General features: G+C 45.7%; 1 protein-coding gene and 1 long non-coding RNA gene across 3 annotated transcripts in view; both read right to left on the bottom strand.

Moving 5' to 3' along the window:
• Window positions 1–4,285: 4,285 nt before the first annotated feature.
• notch1b (notch receptor 1b) overlaps window positions 4,286–23,934 on the bottom strand; it is a 58,790-nt gene continuing 39,141 nt past the window's right edge. Inside the window, exons 21-35 of one of the 2 annotated variants that reach the window (XM_060064529.1) lie at window positions 23,593–23,777; window positions 22,945–23,077; window positions 21,688–21,945; window positions 20,989–21,101; window positions 20,397–20,747; window positions 19,795–20,021; window positions 13,744–14,187; window positions 13,060–13,208; window positions 11,168–11,381; window positions 10,783–10,873; window positions 10,168–10,330; window positions 8,637–8,935; window positions 8,120–8,267; window positions 7,928–8,025; window positions 4,286–7,023 (exon numbers count right to left, since the gene is read on the bottom strand). In XM_060064529.1, the coding sequence (XP_059920512.1) occupies window positions 5,635–7,023; window positions 7,928–8,025; window positions 8,120–8,267; window positions 8,637–8,935; window positions 10,168–10,330; window positions 10,783–10,873; window positions 11,168–11,381; window positions 13,060–13,208; window positions 13,744–14,187; window positions 19,795–20,021; window positions 20,397–20,747; window positions 20,989–21,101; window positions 21,688–21,945; window positions 22,945–23,077; window positions 23,593–23,777 (4,262 nt within the window). In that variant the 3' untranslated portion in view covers window positions 4,286–5,634. Of the gene's footprint in view, window positions 7,024–7,927; window positions 8,026–8,119; window positions 8,268–8,636; window positions 8,936–10,167; window positions 10,334–10,782; window positions 10,874–11,167; window positions 11,382–13,059; window positions 13,209–13,743; window positions 14,188–19,794; window positions 20,022–20,396; window positions 20,748–20,988; window positions 21,102–21,687; window positions 21,946–22,944; window positions 23,078–23,592; window positions 23,778–23,934 lie in introns of both variants that reach the window. The other variant, XM_060064528.1, reaches the window with a different exon arrangement.
• On the bottom strand, window positions 15,070–18,779 carry LOC132467336 (uncharacterized). The gene is made up of 3 exons (XR_009528001.1): window positions 18,624–18,779; window positions 16,113–17,504; window positions 15,070–15,558 (listed from the first exon to the last, which is right to left on the bottom strand). It is a non-coding gene; the product is annotated as an uncharacterized LOC132467336 (long non-coding RNA).

Here is a 23,934-nt window from a genome sequence, read left to right on the forward strand (position 1 = left end):
AATGCAACACAAAACACATAAACTATTTAACTGTCCCAGGGTCGCTACAATATCGTAAATACGAATTCGTTCTCAGCCTATTTTTGCCATTTATTTACCGTGTTACTATGGCAGAATAAAGAATAAATTCATGCATTATCATTCAACTTGAACATGTGTTTTTACAGTATAGAGTGGTGGAGAGGGATGACGTATGTTGGCAAACCCGGAAGTGAGCGTCGCCCTCGGTTCCCTTGACAAAAAGCCAACGGGTTTTCCATTGGATTTTGGATTATTGCAGAAAAATCCTCAACTCCTCAAAAACGGAAAATAAATAAATAAATAAAAATAACCGTGCTCCAAAGAACGAAGTGTAAACCAATGCATTCTGAATGGGAGTGTTTCTCCGATTTTTCCATGCTACACAACGAAATGTAAACCCATGCAAATAAAGACTTCATGGTCATAATAATTTAAATATCATTAATCTACTACTGAGTGTGTAGGGAGGTATTCTATTTTTTTCAACGGGGCTGAATCCAGTCACTTGACCGTCATGGTTGCTATGGTGGTTGCTATCGAACGCCCCCTCTGATACTCGTGGCTCTAAAAACCACGCGGCAAAGAAGCTGCCGTCAATTGGGTTGTTTTTGTCGTAAACTAGGGTCCGATGGTTGAAAAATAGACAGATATTCCAAGGTATCCTTAAAAGGCAGCTTGGATGTGTTTATTTTCTGCAGTTTAGACTTCTTCTATAACTAATTTTTGAAAGCAAAACACCAAGCTCATTGATTTAACGAGGGAGGGTTATTTGAAACAATTTATTAAATAAATATTTGTGAGAGGTCATTCCTTCTCCTGATTTTACTTCCTATTTATGTCTAGGGTAAACCCCTACTGTCCACAAGCATCCCCCCCCCTCCCCATATGGATTTGGAGAATTGTTGCCACGTCCCAGTGGTGGAGGTATCATGAAAGAGGGCATTCAATTATAGCCTACTACAATGATCAATGAGGAGGCCTAAGCCCTAAAGGAAGTGATGCAATAGGTGACTGAGTCGACAACATTTAAGTAAGCTGTATAGGGTCTCTTATATATCAAAGGGGGTCTCAAAGGACGCATACGCTTCAACCTGTGGCTCCAGCACTACAGGAAATGACTCAGCAAGTGCTCCATCTCGTTGCAACTCACCCAGCGGCTCGCTTGCAAGATTTTGGCCTGAAGTTCTTCCCAGACCTACACCCTAGCCATCCAACATGCATATCTGAGAATCAGGCCTCTCTTTAATAATGACAAAAAGTTATGAGAGAAACACACATTAACTTTTTGTTATCTCATAAGCGGCGTGGTGCCGGCTCCTTTTGACCTTTTGACCACCGACTTCAAAAACGTGGCCACAGGCCAGCTGTGTCTACACACCTTTAGCCACAAATGTACACCTCCATCACACAAAAAATGGGGACTAGAAACTAACCTCTGTCTTATGTACATTTACTGTACTGTTGGAGGTCACGCCCCTTTGCCGACCTTTCCGAGATAGCTAGGGATGCTAAAATGTTTACACACATTTCCCGGGGCCCCGTGAACGACATATCCGAGATTTGGAGTTCTAGCCCTTAGAGAAAAAAAGTTTTCCCAAATGGAGTGTCATTTGGACAAAGCCCCTCAGAAGTGTAGCCTGCAAGACCTAATGGTTCAGAATGTGGTGGAAAAACTTTTTTTGGGATAGGAAGGTCCTACCGCCCTGAAATTTTAATACCTTATTCTAGTGCCTAACTGGGACCTCCGCACCGAAACTTGGCCCGGTCGGACCCCGAGGGCAGGAAGGGGGGGCCCTTCCTGCCCGAAACTTGGCCCGGTCAGACCCCGAGGGCAGGCCCCCCCTTCCTGCCCTCGGGGTCCGACCGGGCTTACTGTATAAGGGAGATGTAAGGATATCCCGCGAGACAGTATTATGTTCCTAAGAGGCCACCGTAGCTGGAGACTGTGACGTAACGAAATGTTTAATAAAGTTAGTTTAATACTTACCCGCTAAGATGTCAGTCGCATATCATTACACCAACGTTCTTACCTGTAAGGGGGGTATAGAAAGAACGAGGACGCAGTGTTGTAGTCAAAGTCCAAAGTTGTAATGGCCGAGAAGACGGCAAGCACACTATTCCCCCTACAGGCTGAATGAGGCAAAACAAAAGCAATCGAACACAGACCATCGAGAGATTGAACTCAAAATGAGGTGGAATAAAGAAACACTGCAACAATTTTCCTAATTTAGATCTTCAGAATAATGTTGTAGCCAATAAACAATAATGCATTTTTTAGATAAACATGGAAATAAACAAAAACATATTTTACCAGCATCACATTATAACTGAAAAGGGCAGAGCAATGGGTAACAGATAAAAATAGTGAGAAAAGTCAGTTTTTGCATTTTAAAGCATTTTTTTAGTTATTTACTGCATTAAGCATTTTAAACATTTTACTACAACACATATTTATAACCATAACAATAACACATTATTGTCATTAAGGCATATTTCTCTTTTGGGGAACATTTCATTCAACGTGTTTTGTCCCTGATTACGTCTTATTGAACATATGATATTGCAATGGTTCGTTCGCAACATATTTTTTGTTATTTATTCAGGCTACCTCTTGGATAATTTATATTTAATTGAACCCTGTCCTAAATAGGCTACGTTAAATATCGATAACACATTATTGTCATTAAGGTCTGCTATTTAGCGTAAATGCCCTCAATGTAAATGTAAGGTATAGCCTATAGGCCTACCTCTCAGAGTAGCCTACGTTTGATTGTAATGTTAATACACATTAGAGGAGGAATTAGCTGCTGGCGGAGGAACTGTAGGAGCGGGGGTTTCTTCATTGATTTTTTTATCTAGGCCTATAGCTGTAGTCAAAGCGGGAAGTGTGAGTTGTCTGGGCGGCTGCCTGAACTATACAGCGCTGCAGGAAATTAATATGTTCACATGTTTCTTCATTCATTCATGAAGGCTATGCCGCCGAGGCGAACAGTGACGTCAGACTCATGCCCATCTACAAACCAATCAATGTCCAGTATCAGCCTGTCTGTCCTCTCAGAAAATACGACCACGTAGGTCGTTACGACCCATTGGAACTTATCCAAAACAAGCAAACGAGGGCCCTACAGGTTGCGAGAGGTTAGGGATATTTTTCTGTGAAAATGGCGGACATACGTTTTATTCTCGGTGGAAAATATGATATTATAGTATAGTTACGCCATTAAAAGTTTTAATGTAAACATTTTTGCGAGAAATTTGCATTTTACTTCCATAATCATCGCTCGGTGAATGTGAACGATGTTGGGTTTGATAGTTATGACGAAGAATATTTCAGGTCTCGACAGAAATACATGGTTGCTATGATGGTTGCTATGGACGCTGAAACCAGCAGCTCGCATGCCATTTAAACCATGGCTATAAAACCATTGTTTTTGCTGATTATGTTATTTTATGTAACCGCGTAATGATGTTAACAACTTAAAAAAAAAAACTGTGGTTCGGAAAAATACATGAATGATATCGAAAATCTGTTTCGATATAGTTGATTAGTCACATTTTTGAAGTTATGAAGTCTTAAGTAGTTGAAGTGTCATAGAAGGGGTTGACGGCTTCAATGTCTTCCCATTGACTTCCATTGTAAAACATATAAAAGTAGAATATCTTAAAGTTTAAAATATTTAAAAATGTAATGGAAGCGCGTGATTTCAAGCTAATCTGAACATTTTATAATTGTAATAGGAACATTTTGGAAGGAGATGGGTCCCAAAGTTGTAGAGAATAAGAAAGAAAAAGAAAGAAAGAAAGAAAGAAAGAAAGAAAGAAAGAAAGAAAGAAAGAAAGAAAGAAAGAAAGAAAGAAAGAAAGAATAAAACTTAAGAAGAACAATAGTTGAGCGCAGCATGCAGCACTCACCTAATCATTTAATTATTTTGGAAAGGTTTTTATTTGCGCATGAAATACATTTTACCAGCAGTCGAGGCCAATTTGTTACCCTAAATTATAGTTATGGACACATGTCAAGGACCTAGCTTAAGACTCGAGTTTTGATCCACTTACCACAGATTGATTCGTTTTATACAAAACAGTATAGAAAAATAGTTGGTCTCAATCAAAATAATAATATGAAGTGATTTCTTAATTGGTGATCAACTCATACTTTGATGGTTCAAAACGAATGATTCCATGTTATATTACCAAAAGCCTCTTGATAATCAATTGATACTAAATGTATTTTAAAAAGGGTTTATACAAATTCATACAGAAGTTTATATCAGACACCTGAGGTGCCCTTTATTATAACAAGGAAAATCCTCAATTTACAATACAGATGAACATGAGAAGAAAAATATTTCTTGCAAATCAACAGGAGGAAAACAAAAGTATAGTCACTATAAGCTACAGGTAACTTAATTAACATTTTACAAACTTGAGAAAAAAATAACACTTAATGTATTTAATGTAGACCAAATTGCTTCATTACAGAAAATAAAATGTATTCATTTTACCATTCATTTCAGAATAAATGTCTGGAAAAGGCATGTTTTAAATGATATAATTCATGTATACTTTTCATATGTCTAGCTCTGCAGTAGTTAGAGAATCAAAATATACACTATGTAGAAGTACGGCTGTTTACTGCTGTCTCCATCAGAAGGGCATGCCTAACACATAGATTTCTGAAACAAAATCCTGTTTACAATGTTAATGCTTAACCTATTTACAAAAGGATGTTGTTCCTTTTGTAAGTTCTGCCATAGGCTTGAACTTAGTGGAGAAAATGTGAAAGTGAATTTTCCCTCTCAACAATAAACTAACATTTCCCCAACAATAACGTTTTGAACAAAGACCACAGGACTTACAAAAAGACTAAGTCTGTCTTCAAATGCCAGTCTCCAAGATGGCAGCGTAATATTCAACTTGTCACATCCCCATTCCGCAATGTTGCATGCGTGGGAATAATCAATTTGAAGGATAAACATTTATTAAATGTGAAAATGTATAAAACATCTTTACCCAAATTCTATTTTTTTTCCTTATAAATGGGCTGAGGAAGAAATGAAAAGGAAAAAAATAGCTAATATATGATACAAGACATGTGTGAAGTATACAACATATTTTATTATGAACATCATTCAGAAATTATTCGTAATAATAATAAAAAAAACACTACAATATTACCCTTAAGTTGAAGTATCACTGGGACTTAAAATCTTCTCTGTAAAAATGCTCTTTAAAAAGAAAATCACTATAATGATTACAAACAAAGATTACACAAAAAAATATGGAAATATAAACTAAGATTGAGAGCTCATAAAAAGGGCTAAGTCCTTAAACAAATAAATACCCAGTGTGTTAACTGTCTACTCAGGGCAGAAAAGAACGATGCAAAATAACATACAGAGGGCTCCTGCTAAGCAGGTGATGAAGGTATAAATAAGGCATTAATAAATAAGGAGACGAAGGAAGCACGGGGAACCTTGCTGTTAGTATAAAACATGAACAAAGATAAAGGTTGCCTTTCTGTCGTCTGCCGCCAAATTTAAGAGTGCCATTCTCGTAAAAAACACAAATATTCAGCAGTTCTCATGGGTGTCGTAGATAAACACAAGCTTGTTATTTGAACTGTTCGGGTATAAGCCCTATATGGGACTGCATGCTAGTGGGCGGGCTGGATATTCCTTCAGACCAATCAGACATGTTGGAATGTGGAGAGGAGCTTGACCACTGGTCTGGGGAGCCCGGCGAGGGGGTCAGAAAGGGGTGGTCGGGGACCTGCAGCTGGTGGTTGGGGGTGTTGTCCATGGGCCCAGTATAACTATGTTGTGAAGGAGGGGTCAGAAACTGGGCACTAGGCATGGACTGGCTGAGGGAGGTGGGCATGAGGGAGGCGTCCTGGGGCAGGATGGTGTGGATCGGCATATTGGAGCCGCCGGTGCCCTGCTGCAGCTCCGGGGAACCCAGGTCCCCGCCGATGAACGTCTGACCGCCGCCGCTGCCGTTCGAGTTCTGATGCGTCAGCTGAATGCTCTGCTGCTGCTGCTGTAGAGGCTGCTGCTGCTGCTGATGCAACTGCTGCAGGTTCTGCAGCTGCTGCATCTGCTGCGCCTGCTGCTGCATGAGGTGGGGCTGGGGACCCAGCCGGCCGCCCTGCATCCCCTGGAAGGCCAGAATGTGGGACACGGGGTGGCCGTTGTGAAGGGCGCTCATCATGGCGTGCTGCCCCCCTTGGTGCAAGGCCCCCTGCCCCCCAGGAGAGCCCCTCAGGTGGTTGAAGTGGCCCCCCTGACTCAGGCTGCTCTGCATCCTGGAGAGCCACTCACACTGGCCGTTCATGGGGGGCTGGCCCCCCACACCGGACACAGGCAGGTGGGTGAGGCGCGGGGGGATGGTGGGGTCGAACTGCATGCGCACCAGCTCCTGCTTGTTGGCAAGGCCCATGTGGCCGACGGCCATGTGGGCGTCGGCCAGGCCCTGCATGTGGCCCAGAGACACAGAGGGGGACTGCTGGAAAGGTGAGGTCATCATGGGCGGCGAGGCCACGTCCGAGACGTAGCCGTGCGGGGACTCCAGCGAGTCGACGGGCGACAGCACGGCCGAGCTTTCCAGCAGGCCTGCCGGCGGCTTCCCGTCGGGGCTGCACTTCTTCTTGTTCTTCATGTCCATGCCGTCCTTGCAGCCGATGCCCTTGGCACTGGGCTTGCGGGCCTTCTTTCCCGGGCCGTGGGCCCCCTGAGGGCCCTTCATTCCCCCCAGGTAGTTGTTGGGAGAGCAGAGCTGGGGGGGAAGCGAGGGCCCAATGGAGCCACCGTGCATCGGCGGGCTGCGCACCAGGTTGTACTCGTCCAGCAGGCGCACAATGTCGTGGTGCATCCTCTCCCCGGCGATATCCCGGGGCAGCCGATCCATGTGGTCTGTGATGTCCCGGTTGGCAAAGTGCTCCAGCAGGATCTTGGCCGACTCGTAGCTTCCTTCCCTGGCAGCCAGGAACAAGGGTGTCTCCTCCTGAGGACAGACAGACAGACAGACAGACAGATGTTCAGAGCTCCACCCTGAGACATTTAAGTGGATATTCCTCTATCTGCATATTGTTTTAATGCTCTCATAACTTAGTTAACTTAGTTTTAGTAATTACAATCCCTGCTTAATTTTATAAAATTCTTTTATACTATTATTTATTTCAATCATTAAAAGTTGTTTTTGTTGGTATTTCCCTGCTGTGCCCTCCGCTGCGCGTGGGGCCGAACAACGCCTATTAACAGTGGTATAATGAGCACATACCACAGCCTGTCGTGATCTATTGCTTTTATACAACGGTTACTATCATGGCAAAACGAAAGTCATAGACACACTACATAAAAAAAAAAAAAAAAAGAAAGTCAAGTTTTATTAAAGAATACAAAAAAGTAGACGGTCGCTATGCAACACACTTTAGCGGGCAATTTATCCTATGGAGCAGTTCACTCGCCGTGTGCCTAAGCTTTCGTTAGTCTCTCCATCGCCTTGCTCACTCCCGGAGGAACAACATTTACACCCTCTCCATCATTCAACATATTTTTTACTTTGTAACTGTTTCTACTTCCAGGCGTGGAGTCATATGCAAACTTTCACAAAATGATTGGGCGTCATAGCAGTTATGTATATTATGTACATTAGTTATGTACATTATACAACAGTTAGGAACCAATCAGATCGCTGGATTTAAGCCACCCATTGTATCATTCTCTTTAATTCCATATTCTACTTGCCTAAAGATTGGTATTCTGGTTCTATATATAATATCTTTACTTCATGTCATTACCCTTTGGCCTACAAATCTCTGTGTTTAAGCCATATGTTCCCTACACAGGGCCACATGATGGACCATTGAGTCATATAAAGATTGTGTCTCTGTTGCCCTGGTTGTTACCTTGTTATTCTGCATGTCCTTGTTCCCACCGTTCTTCAACAGAACAATGGCCGCCTCCACGTTGTTCACAGCCGCTGCCCAGTGCAGAGCGGATTTACCTGAGCGCCAAATCAAAGACCAACGTTAGAGATGAACAGTGTGTCAAAAACCCAGTTAAGCCGATGTCAGCGCGAGGAGGGAGGAGGGAGTTACCGAAGTCGTCGATGGCGTTTACGTCGGCGTGACAGTTGATCAGCTCCTCCACCATGCCCTCTACCGCCAGTCGCGCGGCCAGGATCAGAGGGGTGGTGCCGTCGTGCATGCGGGAGTCCAGGTCTGTGGCGCGGTTCCGGATGAGGATCTATAGAATCAACAGGCAATCATCAATACTAGAACGGGACGAGCGCCTTAACGTTTGAGAACACTCAGTGAACCCCTGGTTTCAGCTCCAGGTCCAACCCTATGAAAAAAAAAAAATTCTCAGAAGGAGAAGCCGTAACCAAGCCGTCCTTGGTTTCGGCTTTTCTGAAAGACGCTATTATTTCAGTAAGAGTCCCACAGTAGCATATATTCTGATGTCTAGATTCATAGAACACATCCGAACACGTTAGGAACTGGTGTAACTGGCACTGTGTGGCCTTGGAGCGAGGAGGGCCGCGGACGACCCTCCAAACCCCCCTGCAAATGCGTGAAATGTATCAGCCAATGGAGAGAGAGACGGGCGGCCCACCTGGAACACGCCCTGGGCGTCGGCAGCCACGGCCGCGTGCAGCGCCGTGCGGCCCATGTTGTCCTGGACGTTGGCGTCGGCGCTGGCCTCCAGCAGGCGCTTGGCGGCGTCGGAGCGGGCGTAGCGCGCGGCCAGGTGCAGCGCTGTCTCCCCCGTGCGGTCTGTCTGATTGTGGAGGTTGGCGCCCTGGAAGATGAAGTCGTTGATGACACTCGCCGAGACGTCCTCCTCCTCCTCGCTGATACCCGTCTCCAGACCGCCGCCGCTGCATGACGCGATCATCAGGGGTGTGAAGCCGTCTGGAGGGAGGGAAAGAGGGGGAGGACTTTGTTCATTCAATGTTTTGTTATTTAACTGCTGTTATTTAACAGCGTTTTAAATGTTTATTCTCCATATAGAAATGGAGATGGAAAAAAGTGTGAGAGAGACAGAGAGCAAAGGTCAGGGGAATGATGGAGGCTTTGGGTTGCAGGCAGTAAGGCCGTAGCTGGATCTCCGTGGCCGGTCTCAAAGAAACAGAGAAGGCATCACCAGGCTCGAGCGAGACCGACAGCAGCACAGACTTGGGGAAATCAAAACAAAGCAAACAACTGATCGAACAGAGGATTTGACGCCCGCGCCTGGCTCCAATCACTGCAGCTCTCAAACTCTCCAGATAACGGATTCACATCAACGCCCGGTACCTTAAAGAGGGGCTTCAGGGGGCCGGTGGAGCCAGGGAGGGGGAAGGATCGCTAAAGCTATGCGGATGGAAAACGAGGCATAATCATCTATCAGCAGGAGGCGCCCAGTCGCTCCACGTGCACAGGCTTTCTCCTCTTCAAAAGAAAAGCAAACCCAGGCGGCTCCAGTCGATTGAAGCACATTGATCCACCATGGGGGAGGTGGGGGGGGGGGGGGGGGGGAGAGGCAGAGGAGAGTGGGGTTAGAGTTTCTAGTTTTTAAACTCCTGTTACTTTTGATTTCAGTTGGATTTTCTAAAGAGGATTTGGCACTTGAGTTATGTTTTCTTCAGGTTTCGTTTATGGTATTTGATGCCTTTATTGGTCGCATGGAGTACAGCAGCAGCCATTAATGGTTGAAATGGGGAATGTGGGCAGGAATCAATGCTTCCGCCCTCAGGCGACCGGCTTCCAAAGGGCTGCTTTGAAGAGGATACCTCCCCCCAGGGCACAGCATTAGCTACTCCTACACTCTCTGACGCACCCGTGCTCCCCCGCACGCACACACTAACGCGCATACGCGCAAACACAGACACACACTCAAATATAAAATAACAAATAAATTAAATAGTTTTTATTGTTGTGTATAGTTGAGTATTTTTAATTAATTCAGCTTTCTAAATACGATCATATTATATAACGGTCTTCAGTTGGATGTTAAAGAGCCGCTATCGATTCACCACAGATTAATACATTATCCTTCATTCACTCATACATCCAAAACCAAAAAAACACAACCAACTCCAACCCGTTTGGCAACAATAGGAATGTAAATCATTATTTTTTAACAAGCATGGTGAGACACCCACCTGGGCCCCGCACGTTGACGTCCATGCAGTCGCCCTCCAGTTCGCCCTGTGGGGGGGTGGGGGCGATGGAGGGGACTCGCAGGTCTGCGGCGTCCAGGTGCTGCTGGGTCCACTGCCGGTGGTCCGTTTTGTCCTCTAGATCCAGAATGGCCTGCTCCTCAAACTGCTGCAGGACATATCCACAACATACCTTTTAGCTTTGGGAATATATATATATATGTATATATATATATATATATATATATTGAATTGAATAAAGCCATTTAAAATGTACCAATATTTTATTTTTTTTCTTATTTTTGTTTTTGTAGTTTTATTTTATATTATACAATTCTCATATACATGATGATTATCTTATCTTAACTGAACAGGCGATATATATATGGCCTGTTAACCCCTTTGAGACTGTAACTGTGATTAAGGGCTTTACAAATAGACTATATATCAATTCAAAATTAATTGAAAATCGGAGCAGCGATAACATAAAAAAAAATTATATTTCTTTATTTTTTACAATTTTATAAAATTATGTTTTATAAAATTATGTACAAATGCTTGAGATAATTGTTTGGAGGATTCTCTAATTGAAGGTAAATGCGGCGGCGGTCCACTCACCCTGAAGTGCTTGGGGTCGTGGGGCTCCTCCGTGCCCCAGTCGTTGTGGGGGTCCTCCATCAGGGACAGTTCCGACGTGTTCTTCAGCGTCCTGTGGTCAACCATACATCTCAATGAAAACTCTGAACCCTCTCACAAACACACACATCCCAGCCAGTGGCCCCTCGGTGGTGAGCCACAAACCAAAACCCAAAATCTGAATTGATTCTGTGATCTTAGCAGAGCCCACTGTCCCATTTACCTCCAGTGGAGGATCGTTACCATTAGTGATCTATAAAATCCCCAAAACCTGCGCCCCCAATTCCTTATCCAATCTCCCCCACACCCCGACCTCATCCACAACAACAGCCAACTGCCACACAAACAGCCAGCCAACTAGACCTACCTGAGTCCGACGGCGTCCTCCCCGACGGGTTCCCGTCTCTTCTTCTTGCCCGGCTCTCCTGTCTTGAAGCCCTCCGGGAGCCAGAGTCGTCCATGCTCGTGGCGGCGTTTCCGGGAGACCATAACGCCGACGCCGAAGGCGGCCAGCAGCGTGACCACACCCAGGGCGGCGTACACGGTGTAGTGCTTGCTCCCAGGCTGGGGGTCCAGGTCACCTGGGTGGAAGACAGCCGGCATGGTCAGGACCACAGGGGGATAGGACTCAGAGGGAGGGTGTGCAGGTGGTGCAGCTGGCGGTGACACCACCCTAGAGCGCGCCCGGCCCTTCCTAGCCGCGGCCGATGGCTCTCCAGGATCGCCACCCCTGGACGGTCCAACACCAGCCAGTGCCAGAGAGGAAGTGAGCCTCCTTGGGCGTTTGGGAAGCTAGCTACCTCTATCTGCTCGCTAATAATCCCCAATGCTAACCACCTCTCATCATGAAAAAAAAAAGAGGCGAAAAAGGGGATGGGGCTTGATAAGAACAGAAAAAAAGGAAAAGCCAGAACATCAGCAGCTTCCATCTCCTTCACAAGCCAAGGTGTCAGGAGACACCCTCCCCATGCCTTCTTTAAGAAGGGGGAGGGAGGGGGGGGGGGGAGGGATTAATGAACTTCAAATTACTGCACGCCCTTTAAGCTCTAAAGACGAAGGATTTATTAGGATTTTCAAGATAACAAAGACTCCCAACTTCTAGCACACTCCCGATCAATTTTTACCCCTTCTCTTTTATTTTTTTCCCTCCACTAACGATTTTGAAATGATAAACTCCCCCAAGCCGGACCCATAGAGATGCATTAAGTCCCGGTGTTACATCCAGCAGGGTGAAGGTTGCGGCAGCCACTCACACTGGGAGGAAAAGGGTGTGCGCGTATGAGCGAGTGTGTGTATTCGTGTGTGTGAGCGTCTGTGTAGCCTTTTGAATATGTTTTAATGTGGCCTCTCTGTGACTGTGAAGCTTACAGACGGACGGAGTGAGACAGTGATGGTGTTCCGTGAGTAGGGAGAGGGTGCTTGTGGTGGGGGAGGGGGAGGAGTTGATTTACGGCAATTAACCATTTTGAAGCCCGAAGCGGATGGATTTACACACAGAGGAAAGAATTGATTGTTTAGGCCTTGAGATCCCCAACTGCATTTGTTTAGCGCTGAATTAAAAACACACAATCACATACACCGGGGTTAGGACCTGACCGCAGGGCGGGGCCCCTGGTTGGCGTGAATCTGGAGGAACACGTGTCGTTGGTTTTCTGCTTCTGTACGTGTGTGTGCATGTGTCTGTGTGTATTTATAGGCATGTCTATGTGCGTGTGAATGTGTGAGCCGGTGTGTGTGTCTGGGTGCATGTGTGTATGTGTGTGGTCATGCCTGTCTGTGCGTGTGTGCTAGGTTCTGTGGCTGTATGTGTGTTTATGTGTGTGTGTGTGTGTGTGTGTGTGTGTGTGTGTGTGTGTGTGTGTGTGTGTGTGTGTGTGATTGTGCTCGTTCCTGTGTGTGTGTGGGTTTGTGTGTGTTTGTGTGTATGTGTGTGTGTGGGTTTGTGTGTGTTTGTGTGTATGTGTGTGTATGTGTGTGTGCTTGTTCCTGTATGTGTGTGTGTGTGTGTATGTGTGGGCTTGTTCTTGTGTGTGTGTGTATGTGTGTGTGTGTGTGTGTGTGTGTGCTGTGCAAGGGCGTTTTCATGCATTTAGCCCAGACCTTGTTTCTTCAAGAATTACACCATCCAGTTTCTTTGTCAGACATAGGTGTTGTGTATCTGCATCTGTTTCAGCGTGAGTGTGTTTGTATCTGTTAAATAATGATTGGGCATTGGGGGTTACGCGCACGTGTGTTGATCTCAGCCGAGTGTGAACTCACTGTGCACAGCTTCGATGACGTAGGGCATGTTCAGCTTGCCGCTGGAGGCCAGAGCCCCCAGGAAGGCGGCCACGTCCGCAGTGCTCTGGAAGCACTCGCTGGACTGCAGGAAACACTGGCGGTTATCCACCTCCAGGTACACAATGGAGCTGAGGGAGGGACACAGCCGGGGTGAGACCGTTGGTCAACAACACACCAAAGTCCAGAACAGGGACAAAAACACACCTTTCGTCATTGTTTAACAGAGGCCAAGGGAAAAGGAATTGTTAATTCTTCAATGGATGGAATCGACTGATCGTTTAGCATTGAGTCAATTAGCAAACGCTTTTAACCAAATTCAACTTACAAAAACAAAACATGTCATATCGGAGCAGTAAATATCGGTGCTCAACTGGCTAGTCTACAGAGGTAGTCTGTCATCAACAGACCAAAGCTCTCGGCTGGGACGCCCTAACCCTAACCCCTGTTCCATGGTCGAGATCTTTCTGAAACATCTCATCCATTCACACTGATAACATGAACTACACGGATCCCATCACTCTGTCATCTACCCAGCGGCTGACCCAGTGGATGTCCTTTAAGAGCATGTAAGGGATGAGGCTCGATCCAGGAAGCCTACAGAGGGAGCTAATTTCATGTTAAACTCTTTATCGCATAGGCCACATGGACCACATGAACCCTCACCCTTTGATCTGCACGTGGTCCAGCTCCCTGCGCGTGCGGCCAGCTGCAAGGAGGCCTGGTCTGAGCGCCCGGTCCAGGCTCCTCCTCACCAGGTTCAGCACCTCTCCAGGGTCAGCCCACGGCTCCAGGGACCGCTTCATGTTGTGCTTCCTGAGCTCCTGTTCGCTGCCGTAGTACGGGAACACCATCACCTGGCCCTGCTCGTCCCTGCGGAACGCCACGTTGGTGTGCAGCACGTGGCTGAGCTCACGCAGGAAGCCGAAGGAGTTGTTGAGGAGCTGGTCGGGCAGGATGTGGACCACCAACAACAGCTGGCCCATCGCCAGCTTCTCCGGCACGCTGACGGCGCAGTCCAGGCCATCCCACTCGCACTCAGCGTTGTTGCAGCCCTGGTCGCAGTGGCCGTCCGCATAGTGGTCCTTGCAGTACTGATCGTACAGTGGGCTGGGGAGGGGAGGGGGGAGGGTCACAGTGGGGAGGGGGAAAGGGAGAGGGGGAGGGTCACAGTGGGGAGGGGGCAGGTGGTGGGGGGGTAGGGGGAGGGTCACAGTGGGGTGAGAGGGAGTCATTCAAGGTTTTGCTAACTATTTTTTTGCTAACTTGTTTTGCTAGCTATTTAATAGTTTTTTTCATGTAAACATGAACATACAAGTTGATCTATTGACAATGTAGATATAATTATTGTGGCTACAATTGAATCTGTTGTATGTTATAACCAGGGCAGGAATTTCCCCGGCGGCCACGAAGGCCATGGCTGTCATTGCCCCGCTATCTGGCCGTGATGCCCTTCTGAAAATCGTATGCCCATCGGCCACTTTGGCCTTTGTGCCCCACGCTCTGACCGTTTTTTTTTTGCTTTTCCCCCTGCCTCTCTGCCCTCTCCTATCAAGTCCGCTCCGGCCTCGGAATGTTAGTACATGTACTTGATTAGTCAACCTAACAGTAACCTTATCAACAAGTGTGTCCAATAAAAAGTGTTAAAGAGCTCTCGTTGACCGGCTACCCGAGCCATTGTGAGTACCAGATGTGTTCGGCTGCCAGATCGGCTCTGGGTCCTACGCTTACAGATGACGTATCGACACTTGACGTATTGACACAAGCCAACGGACAAAACCCGGAAGGGTTGTTTATAAACGGTGCTCAATTAGTTTTGATTTCATTGAACGGAGCCCGTTCTCTCACAAAGCCATTGGAAACAAGTTTAAAGGCACTGATGAATGCATATTTTTATTTTCATTTTCACATATGTTAAAGTAAGGATTGGCATTGTTAAATTGAGATATTAAGACAGTATTTTCTAGTTTCTATTAACTGAAAATTAAGAACTTTGACAGTCATATGATTGATGAGATTTTATTTGCTCATACAAAACAGAATAAATAAGACAATACATTGATACAACTGAGGAACAGCTAAATGTAAATCCATAAAAAACGGCATGTTTAGATCCCATGATGAATTGAGGATGAATTCATGAATGTGTTCATATTAGATATTCATCCTATTTCTTGAAAATTGATTTTTTTTATGATTTACCAGATGTTCAATGAATTGTATCCTTGCCTATACAACTAATAACAATAAAAAATTTAACATTTTCCTCGTTTCCACCAGGGGTATCTTTGCTCTATAATTTAAAAAACATCTGTAAAATAGTAAAAATTTCAAGGTAGGCCTATAAGAATGTATATAATGTGTTACCACATTCAGCTGTATGTGTGTATGTGAATTGCAGTGTACGTGTTTGGATACACACACAGGCACACACACTGACTTAAGAGCGGAAAAACGCTGACACACCTGCTACTGATGCCCCTTTCACACCGCCGCAAAATCGGGGCCGGTTCCGGGCCAGTTCGGAGCTAGGGCCAGGGCTTTGGTTTCACACCGCCAAAGAACCGGCTCCGGCCCCTAAAAACCGGTTCAACTCTGGCCCCACTTTAGAGCTGGGCTAGAACGAGAACCGCTTTTACGCAGGGGGCAGGGGGCGGGGTTATCCCAGGAAGACCAACGAAGGGCGGCATTTTTAAATCACCGAAGTGAACGATGGACGCTAAGACAAAATCACAGTGGACCGTGGAGGAGACAACCTGTCTCCTTGGATTTTGGTCTTCTGCCGAGGTCCAGAAAAAGTTCCACCATTGTTCTTGTTGTTTGAAACTGCGAGGGTTGCTGGTAAAGCGGAGACGTAAGCAAACGTTTGCAGTGACGTCATGACGTTGCTCTCTCCGACTCCGTGGCTGGCTCTCGCCGGTGTGAAACCAACCGGTTCTTAACTGGGGTAAGGCTGGAACCAGTTTGGAACTGGCCCTAGCACCAGCCCGGAACTGGCTCTCGGTACTTTTTGGTGTGAAAGCGGCATGAGTGACGCGCATGCACATTTAATGACATCGTTTACAGGAAGTGCGTCATTATTGCACATCTAGGACCCCCGAGCCGATCTGGCAGCCGAACACATCTGGTACTCACACCGGTCCGATTCACTTGTTCAAGTTTCCGGGATTTATCTACATAGAACAATCCGGATTTTCCATGTATGGTAATGCTGCAACATGCTCTTCCTGAAGGTAACCAATCACAACGGAGTGGGTTTGGCAGGAGGGGGGAGAGGTGGCAGAGAAGGATGAAGCCGAGTGTTGACAAAGAATGCTGAAAGTGCCCAGATGAGAGGAAGAGTTTCCCGAAAATCTACATCGTTTTTTTGTGCTGTGATTCATGTCAGGTTGCTCTATAGGAGTCATTAATAAGAAATGAAGACCAGAAAAGTAGTATAATAGGAGATCTTTAAAAAGAATAACGGCCAGATTTTCTTGCTACTTCCTGCTTGCTATTGCAAAATGGATCCAGTAGTCACGTGGAGTTATTTGCATAACCGCGATCTGATTGGCCGACGGATCCTGCCGTCGCTGCCTGAAAAGTTTAACATTTCTCAACTTTTTGACGCAGGCAACGGAGCCGACAAAATGGACGGACCCTCAAAGCATTTTGAGAGCATCCCATTCAAAGTCAATGAGATCCGTCGACAGATGGAGGTTGTGTGAATGTACCCTATGTGACGCCTCCGCCAGATGCGGCCAGATTTCCCGCCCGATCTGGCATCACTGGCAACCAGTGTTGCCACAGTTACCTTGAAAAAGTAATCTGATTACTGATTACTAGTTACTCCTTAAAATAGTAACTTAGTTACTTTACTGATTACTTGATTTTAAAAGTAACTAAGTTAGATTACAAGTTACTTTATTAGGTATATTTAGCTGCGAAAACACCCCCTGCCGCCTCAAAATAAAAAATTACCACCGGTTTTGCCGAAACTAACTTTTTTTTCGTTGGTTAACTTAAAGTTGTTTATTTAACCCGGAGCTTGGTGTAATCAATTAAACACTAACAGAGGAGGCAAAACTACAAAAGGAAAAGGACCATTGGGTGCTGTCCAAATCAAAGAAATGAATCTAACCAAAGAGAAGCTCCCAAAATACACGTGCGCCTAGTGTTTCTTAACAAAGGTGTAACTGCGTGTCGGTTTTCGATAACCTTCAACAACCTTACCCTGGCCCAGTTCCCTGGTAGCTAACAAGAGCCTCAATCAAGTAACAAACTAAGCTTTTGAAGACCTAAATGGCAAGCTGCAAATCCGAGACAAGGTGCCGCCCGTATTTTGTCTTCCTGGATCCTCGGCTTTCCGATGCAGTAACCAATCACGTCCGGGGACAGGCACATCAAAACTAACATAATTGTAAACAAATCACATGCATGGAAAAACACTAGAGCCCGACCGATATAGGATTTTTAAGGCCGATACCGATACGAATATTTTGTGATTAAAAAATCTGATATGCCGATATATCGGCCGATATATATATAAAAAAAAAAAATCCAGAAACGTGCAACAAAACAAACAGATTTCCCTAACATTGGTTATTTGTAGTTATCCTTTAAATCCTTTTCACTCTCAACTAACACGTAACAACAGCAAAACTGGACATGGTAGTCATGAATTAAGTCATGCTTATCGACTTTAGAGAATTGATGGGGATGTTCTTTTAATTGTTATTCAAGCAATGTATGTCTTGTGACAGTTGCCAACTTACCATGAACACACTTGCACACATGAGCTGTGTTGGAAATCATTCCCTATTCACTCCCTCACTATTCCCTATATAGTGTTTATGATATAGTGCACTATATAGGGAACGAACAAACGAGAATTCGGACACTACGCTGAACATTTCTAAGCGTCATTTGCGTCAGTAAATGCGCCGGGTATTTGTGTGACGCAGACAGATGCTCCCACATCATGTAAACAAACCGGGCAATCCCGAGGAAAGCTGGAGCTTGTATTGATGTTGAATGCAACATTTCCTTGATCAAGTTTTTTTTATTAATTTTGAATATTACATTTTCTATGTTAACTCCCAATTAAATTGTTGACATCTCTAAACGAAAGCCGGAGACTCCATCATTAAATGTATTAGTTTTCGCGGTTATTCAGCTTCTTCTTCTCCTCCGGAAGAACACTACCGCATTGCATTGTGGTATACGGAGAAACAAGTAGGGAACATCGTATGTACACTCAAATTTTAGTGCATGAAATTAACCACTGAGAATTCGAACACCACTGCAAAATGGCGAGCACCCTATATAGTGCACTATATCCGTGATAGGGAATGATTTCGAACACAGCTATGAACAACACCGATGATCTCCGTCGATCTCCGTCATTCACTCTGCCTGAATCAGCGGGTTTGGGGCGTTACTTTTTTTTTTTTTTTTTATATTCATTTATCGGCCATTATAATGCCGATACCAAATATTTTGAAAAATGCCTAATATCGGCCGATAATATCGGCCTGCCGATATATCGGTCGGGCTCTAAAAAACACATGGTCATTTGCATGGCCATTGACAAACGGAGGGTTTTACCCATGAGGGCGGGGTGTCGGTCCGCAACCGTAACAGAGACTTACACTTCACACGCACACGCACTCTCACGTAAACAGGCAGACAGACAGACAGACGGACAGATACACGCTCCCAATCCAATCGGCGATCCGGTAAAAAAATTGTAACGCACAGTGTCTTTGATGAGTGTCTAACTTTAATCTGATTACTGGTTTGGAAATAGTAACGCGTTAGATTACTCGTTACTGAAAAAAGTGGTCCGAGGCCAGTAACGCGTTACTAATTAATGCGTTACTGGCATCACTGCTGGCGACCCCCATGACGGCAGAGGAAGGGTTATTGTCATTTTTAAATAAACGTAATTTTAATGTGTAATTAAAAAATATATATTTCTTATGGTAAATTCTAATCTTATAGACATAATACAGTTTTAACATTTAACGAAATTCAACAAATTCACTAAACATTATTTCCTTTTGAAAAAGAAGTGGAGAATTATCGCAAAAGGGCCCTTCAAGATGCAGATAAAAACTGCAAAACAATGAACAATTTCTATAGAAGTGTAATGAACACTGTTCATTAGAAAGGCGTTAATGCTTTTAGATATGGATTAGTCTATTTAAGTGAAATTATGTTCATGTTGTGTGTGTGTGTGCTGTGCAAGGGCGTTTTTTCCTGCATTTAGCCCAGACCTTGTTTCTTCAAGAATTACACCATCCAGTTTCTTTGTCAGACATAGGTGTTGTGTATCTGCATCTGTTTCAGCGTGAGTGTGTTTGTATCTGTTAACTAATGATTGGGCATTAGGGGTTACGTGCATGCGTGTTGATCTCAGCCGAGTGTGAACTCAATGTGCACAGCTTCGATGACGTAGGGCATGTTTTTTAACTAATGGCCTTGATGCCCTTGCATATGGCCTCGATGCCCTCAAATGTGTGCCCCTTAAATCACGAATTCCAGGCCTGGTTATAACTTTTGCCTGTTTATGGTGATAGATTATTTGTGATATAATAAAGTAATCTTCTTGCATTGTCCCCAGCTTGCTTAGGACTAAATCCGGGGGTTTATTTTGGATCTATTCGTCTGGTCTTAAATGAGAGGAAACCCCCAAAAAGAAGGAAGCAATCTGGGCCGGTTCAACTTTTGACTTACTTGCAGTGTCCCTCCAGGTTCTGGCAGTCGAAGCCATCGTAGAGGCAACCGGCGCTGTCACAATGGGAGTCACACTTGCCGTCGTTGAAGTAGCGCCAGCACTGCAGGGCGGCCGAGCAGTTCTTCCAGGGGTCGTTGAAGTTCAGCGAGCAGTCGCCGCCGTCCCATCCGCACGCGTGGTTGTTGCACAGGAGGTCACAGAACTTGTTGCCCCGGCGCTCCCCGCACTGCAAGGCAAGGCAAGGTCATCCACTGTTCGAACCCAAGGTCATCCATATTCATGTTCAGCACTTTACGTAGTAAAGGGTGATGGACAATAACTAAAGGACAATAAAGCCATCAGGTCGTTTATGTGTGGATTAAAATCATGAATAATTATGACGATGTAAAATCTATTTTACAGTAGGTAGATGACCTATGATTTAAATGAGAAATGTCAAATTATAGTAGAAGTAGGTCAAATAATAAAAACAAAGTGCTGATTATATACTGTACATTTAAACTCAGAGTTGCATCTGACCGAGATGCTGTCTAAACGGAGGGTCGAGGCGGACAGTTTGCTCCAGACTGAACCTTCTGGGAAGCGAGAGGCGGCTCCTCACCTGTGGGATCTCACAGCTGACGTCCACGTCGGCGGGCGGGGGCGAGATGTCGCGGCCGAAGCCCCCCACGAACACGTGGTCCAGGATTTGGCAGCGCAGCCCGTTGAAGCTGGCGGGGCAGACACAGTTGTAGTAGGGGGCCTCTGAGGTGTACTCGCAGGTCCCGCCGTTGTAGCAGGGGCCCGAGTTACAGGGGCTGTCGGTGGGGAACTGGCACTCGGGCCCGGTGAAGGCCACCGTGCAAAGACACTGGGGGGGGCTCTTCTGGCCCGAGACGCACGTGCCACCATTGCGACACTGGAGGTTGCCGCACACCCGCGCGTCGTTCTCACATGAGGCACCACTGAATCCCTGAAACACAGCAATACGAAGGGATAAAGACCACCAGGTAACAACACAAAAGACCAACAGGACACATCACTGATCTCAATGCAGACAAAGTGTCCACTGACAAACGGTTAGCACCTCTTTCTTCTCGTTGACAGCATGTGATGCTAATAAATCGTAGAGATAGTGTGGGGTGTGTAGTGTAGTGTGAGTAGTGTCGTGTGTGAAGTGTAGTGTAGTGTAGTGGGGGATGTAGTGAACTCACAGGGGGGCACTTGCAGATGAAGCCGTGTGGCGTGTTGCTGGCCACGGCGCAGGAGCCTCCATTGCGACAGGGCTTCCCCTTGCAGCCGTCAAACACTGTTTCGCACCGCTGGCCTGGGGAGCAGGGAGATGTAAGGGCTGGAGACTGGAGGGCCTTTTGGAAGGCCTCGAACAAATAAATAATGCTTAAAAAATATATATATTAAACACTCCAATCCACATGTTATTAACTTAACATAAATTATATTTGTTTGGCCCAATAAAACCAAAGGGGGCCACTGCTATTTTTTTTATTTTATTGAAGTAAATTGTTGCATATTGCTGTGGTTTTATTCGGTGATGATGTACAGTGTGAGCCATGTATGTCTCAAGATGATGTTATGTCAACGCTTGCCTTAGACAATAAAGATATCTGAATCTGGATCCAATGAGACAGCTTATCACCTGCAACAACCCCCTTAACACAACAGCCCCCTGGTCCTCCTCCACACGTAAAGGGATTAATGCAGCTGCTCTATCAGTGCAGTGTGTTCACTGATCTCAGCTCACCAGTGTATTCCTCCTCCTCACATTAAAGGGATAATGCAGCTGCTCTATCAGTGCAGTGTGTTCACTGATCTCAGCTTACCAGTGTATTCCTCTTCCTCACTGTAAAGGGATAATGCAGCTGCTCTATCAGTGCACACTGATCTCAGCTCACCAGTGTAGCCCGTGCGGCAGTCGCAGTGGTAGTTGTTGGTGAGCTGGATGCAGTTGTGCGTGCCCCGCGGGTCGCAGGGGTTGGAAAGACACTCATTGACATCCCCCTCGCATCGCTCTCCAACGTATCCGGCATGGCAGTGGCAGTGGTACCCCCCGACACGGTCCACACATGTGCCCTGGTTGAAGCACTTGGGCTCGTGGGTGATGGGGTCGGTGCCCGGGATACAGTCATCCAGGTTGATCTCGCAGTGCACGCCTGGCCGGTGAAAAGGACACACTGATCAATATGCCCTCCCTGGAAAAGCTGGCCAACTCCCGCTGCCGAAACAGGACCAGTTCCATTCTAAAAGACGCTGCGCACCCTGCTCACCACCTGTTCAATCTGCTTCCCTCTGGCAGGCGATACAGGTCAATGAAACCACGCACCACCAGACTTACCAACAGCTTCTTCCCCTGAGCCATACGTAACTAAACAAACAATAACCCCTGTGCAATACATAAACAACCACATGAACAATCTCCACTACCACTGGACATTCTTCATTATGCTTACCTTCCTGGACCTGCTGCTATTTAGACATATGTGGGCGGGAGGGTTGTTGTCTGGGAGGGAGGGGAGGGTGTCGGACACTTAAATGTGCCTTAACTGGAAGGTAGGGGGAGGGGTTATTGTTGTTATATATTTATTAATATTTCATACTGTATTCTATTCTATTTTTTTTTTTTTTTTTTTTTAAGTACTGAACAAGATCTGCACCTTAATTTTGTTGTGTAAATACACTGTATTTAACCCAATGACAAATAAAGCTTTTAATTCTAATTCTACATAATTTCAACTCTTGGTTAAAGGTGGACGTTTTATGAGATGCATGTTAGATTGTTTGCTCACACATCTATCAAACTATCAAAACTACCAACCCAGCAACATATCAGATATGGGTCAGACGCACATGCACATCCAACTCTATTGATACTTTTGCTGACCTACACGACCCCCCCCCCCCCCCCCCCCACAGTCACACACAACTTAATATACGAGCGAAGTAGACAAATGTATTGAATTGGAAGAAGAGGAAACACTAAATTCATTCTTCTTTTGACACGCTGCCCAAGAGAGGACGCAGAGAACAAGCGTCGAGAGAGAGTTGTTTTCAGATGCCTCGGATGCAGCTAAGCCCTAATTAATTAAGTGTGGAGGATGAGGAAGCAGAGGAGGGCGTAGAGGAGGGGTGTGTGCGGGGTCCAGGGGGCTGACCTTGGGTTCCTCGGGGACAGGAGCATTTGTAGGTATTGATCAGGTCAATGCAGGTGCCCCCGTTCTGGCACGGCTGGGAAAGACACTCGTTGATCTCGTCCGAGCAGTTGGTGCCTACGTAGCCGGGAATACACTGAGAGAGAGAGAGAGAGAGAGAGAGAGAGAGAGAGAGAGAGAGAGAGAGAGAGAGAGAGAGAGAGAGAGAGACTCAATCAATGTCCGAAATGAACAAGGCAGTGTGTTTTTGTTTACCAAGCGGTTTTCTGTGAGGCAGATTTTTTATTCCAGCGGAGATTAACATAAATGATCTCTTTCTCTGCTGTCCACTAACAAACCTCTTCATTAGTCCACCCACTGATGTTGTAAGGAGACGAAGGATAAAGCTCATAAAGCACTAAAGCCTTCTGTATGTTTGTTCATGTGCTACGAGTCGTCCGGTCGTTAGACCATCTTAATAAAAATACACACAGGCAAATGATCTCACGCATAGCAGAGAACAATCCCACTTTGCAACATAGATTACACAAATTAGGACAGATTCAGACTGGTGAGCGATTATCTTTGGTTAATTTTCTTGCAGTACAATGTCTCTGCAACACTGAGGAGTCTGATCAACGGACCGTGTTCAGCTTCCCTTGGGGCCCTCACCTTGCAGGAGTAGCCTCCAAGGGAGTCGTTGCAGGCGGCTCCGTTCTGGCAGGGGTTGGGCGTGCATTCATCCACCTGCTGCTCGCAGTAGCTGCCCGTGTAGCCCACCTGGCAATGGCAGTAGTGGGTGTTGCCCGCGTCCAGACACGAGCCTGAGTTACGACACAACTGAGCCACGTCTACACCTGGACACACAAGGAGAGCATTGAGACATGTTTAATTTATTGACCAGTGATTTGACTTAGGCTGGCTAAGAGGAAGGAATGTTCAAATATGAAATGCATACGATCAAAGACACAACAATCTCCCCCATACGACTGACCCCCACACACACACATGCTA

This window comes from Gadus macrocephalus, chromosome 11 (assembly GCF_031168955.1).
Source record: "Gadus macrocephalus chromosome 11, ASM3116895v1".
NCBI lineage: Eukaryota > Metazoa > Chordata > Actinopteri > Gadiformes > Gadidae > Gadus > Gadus macrocephalus.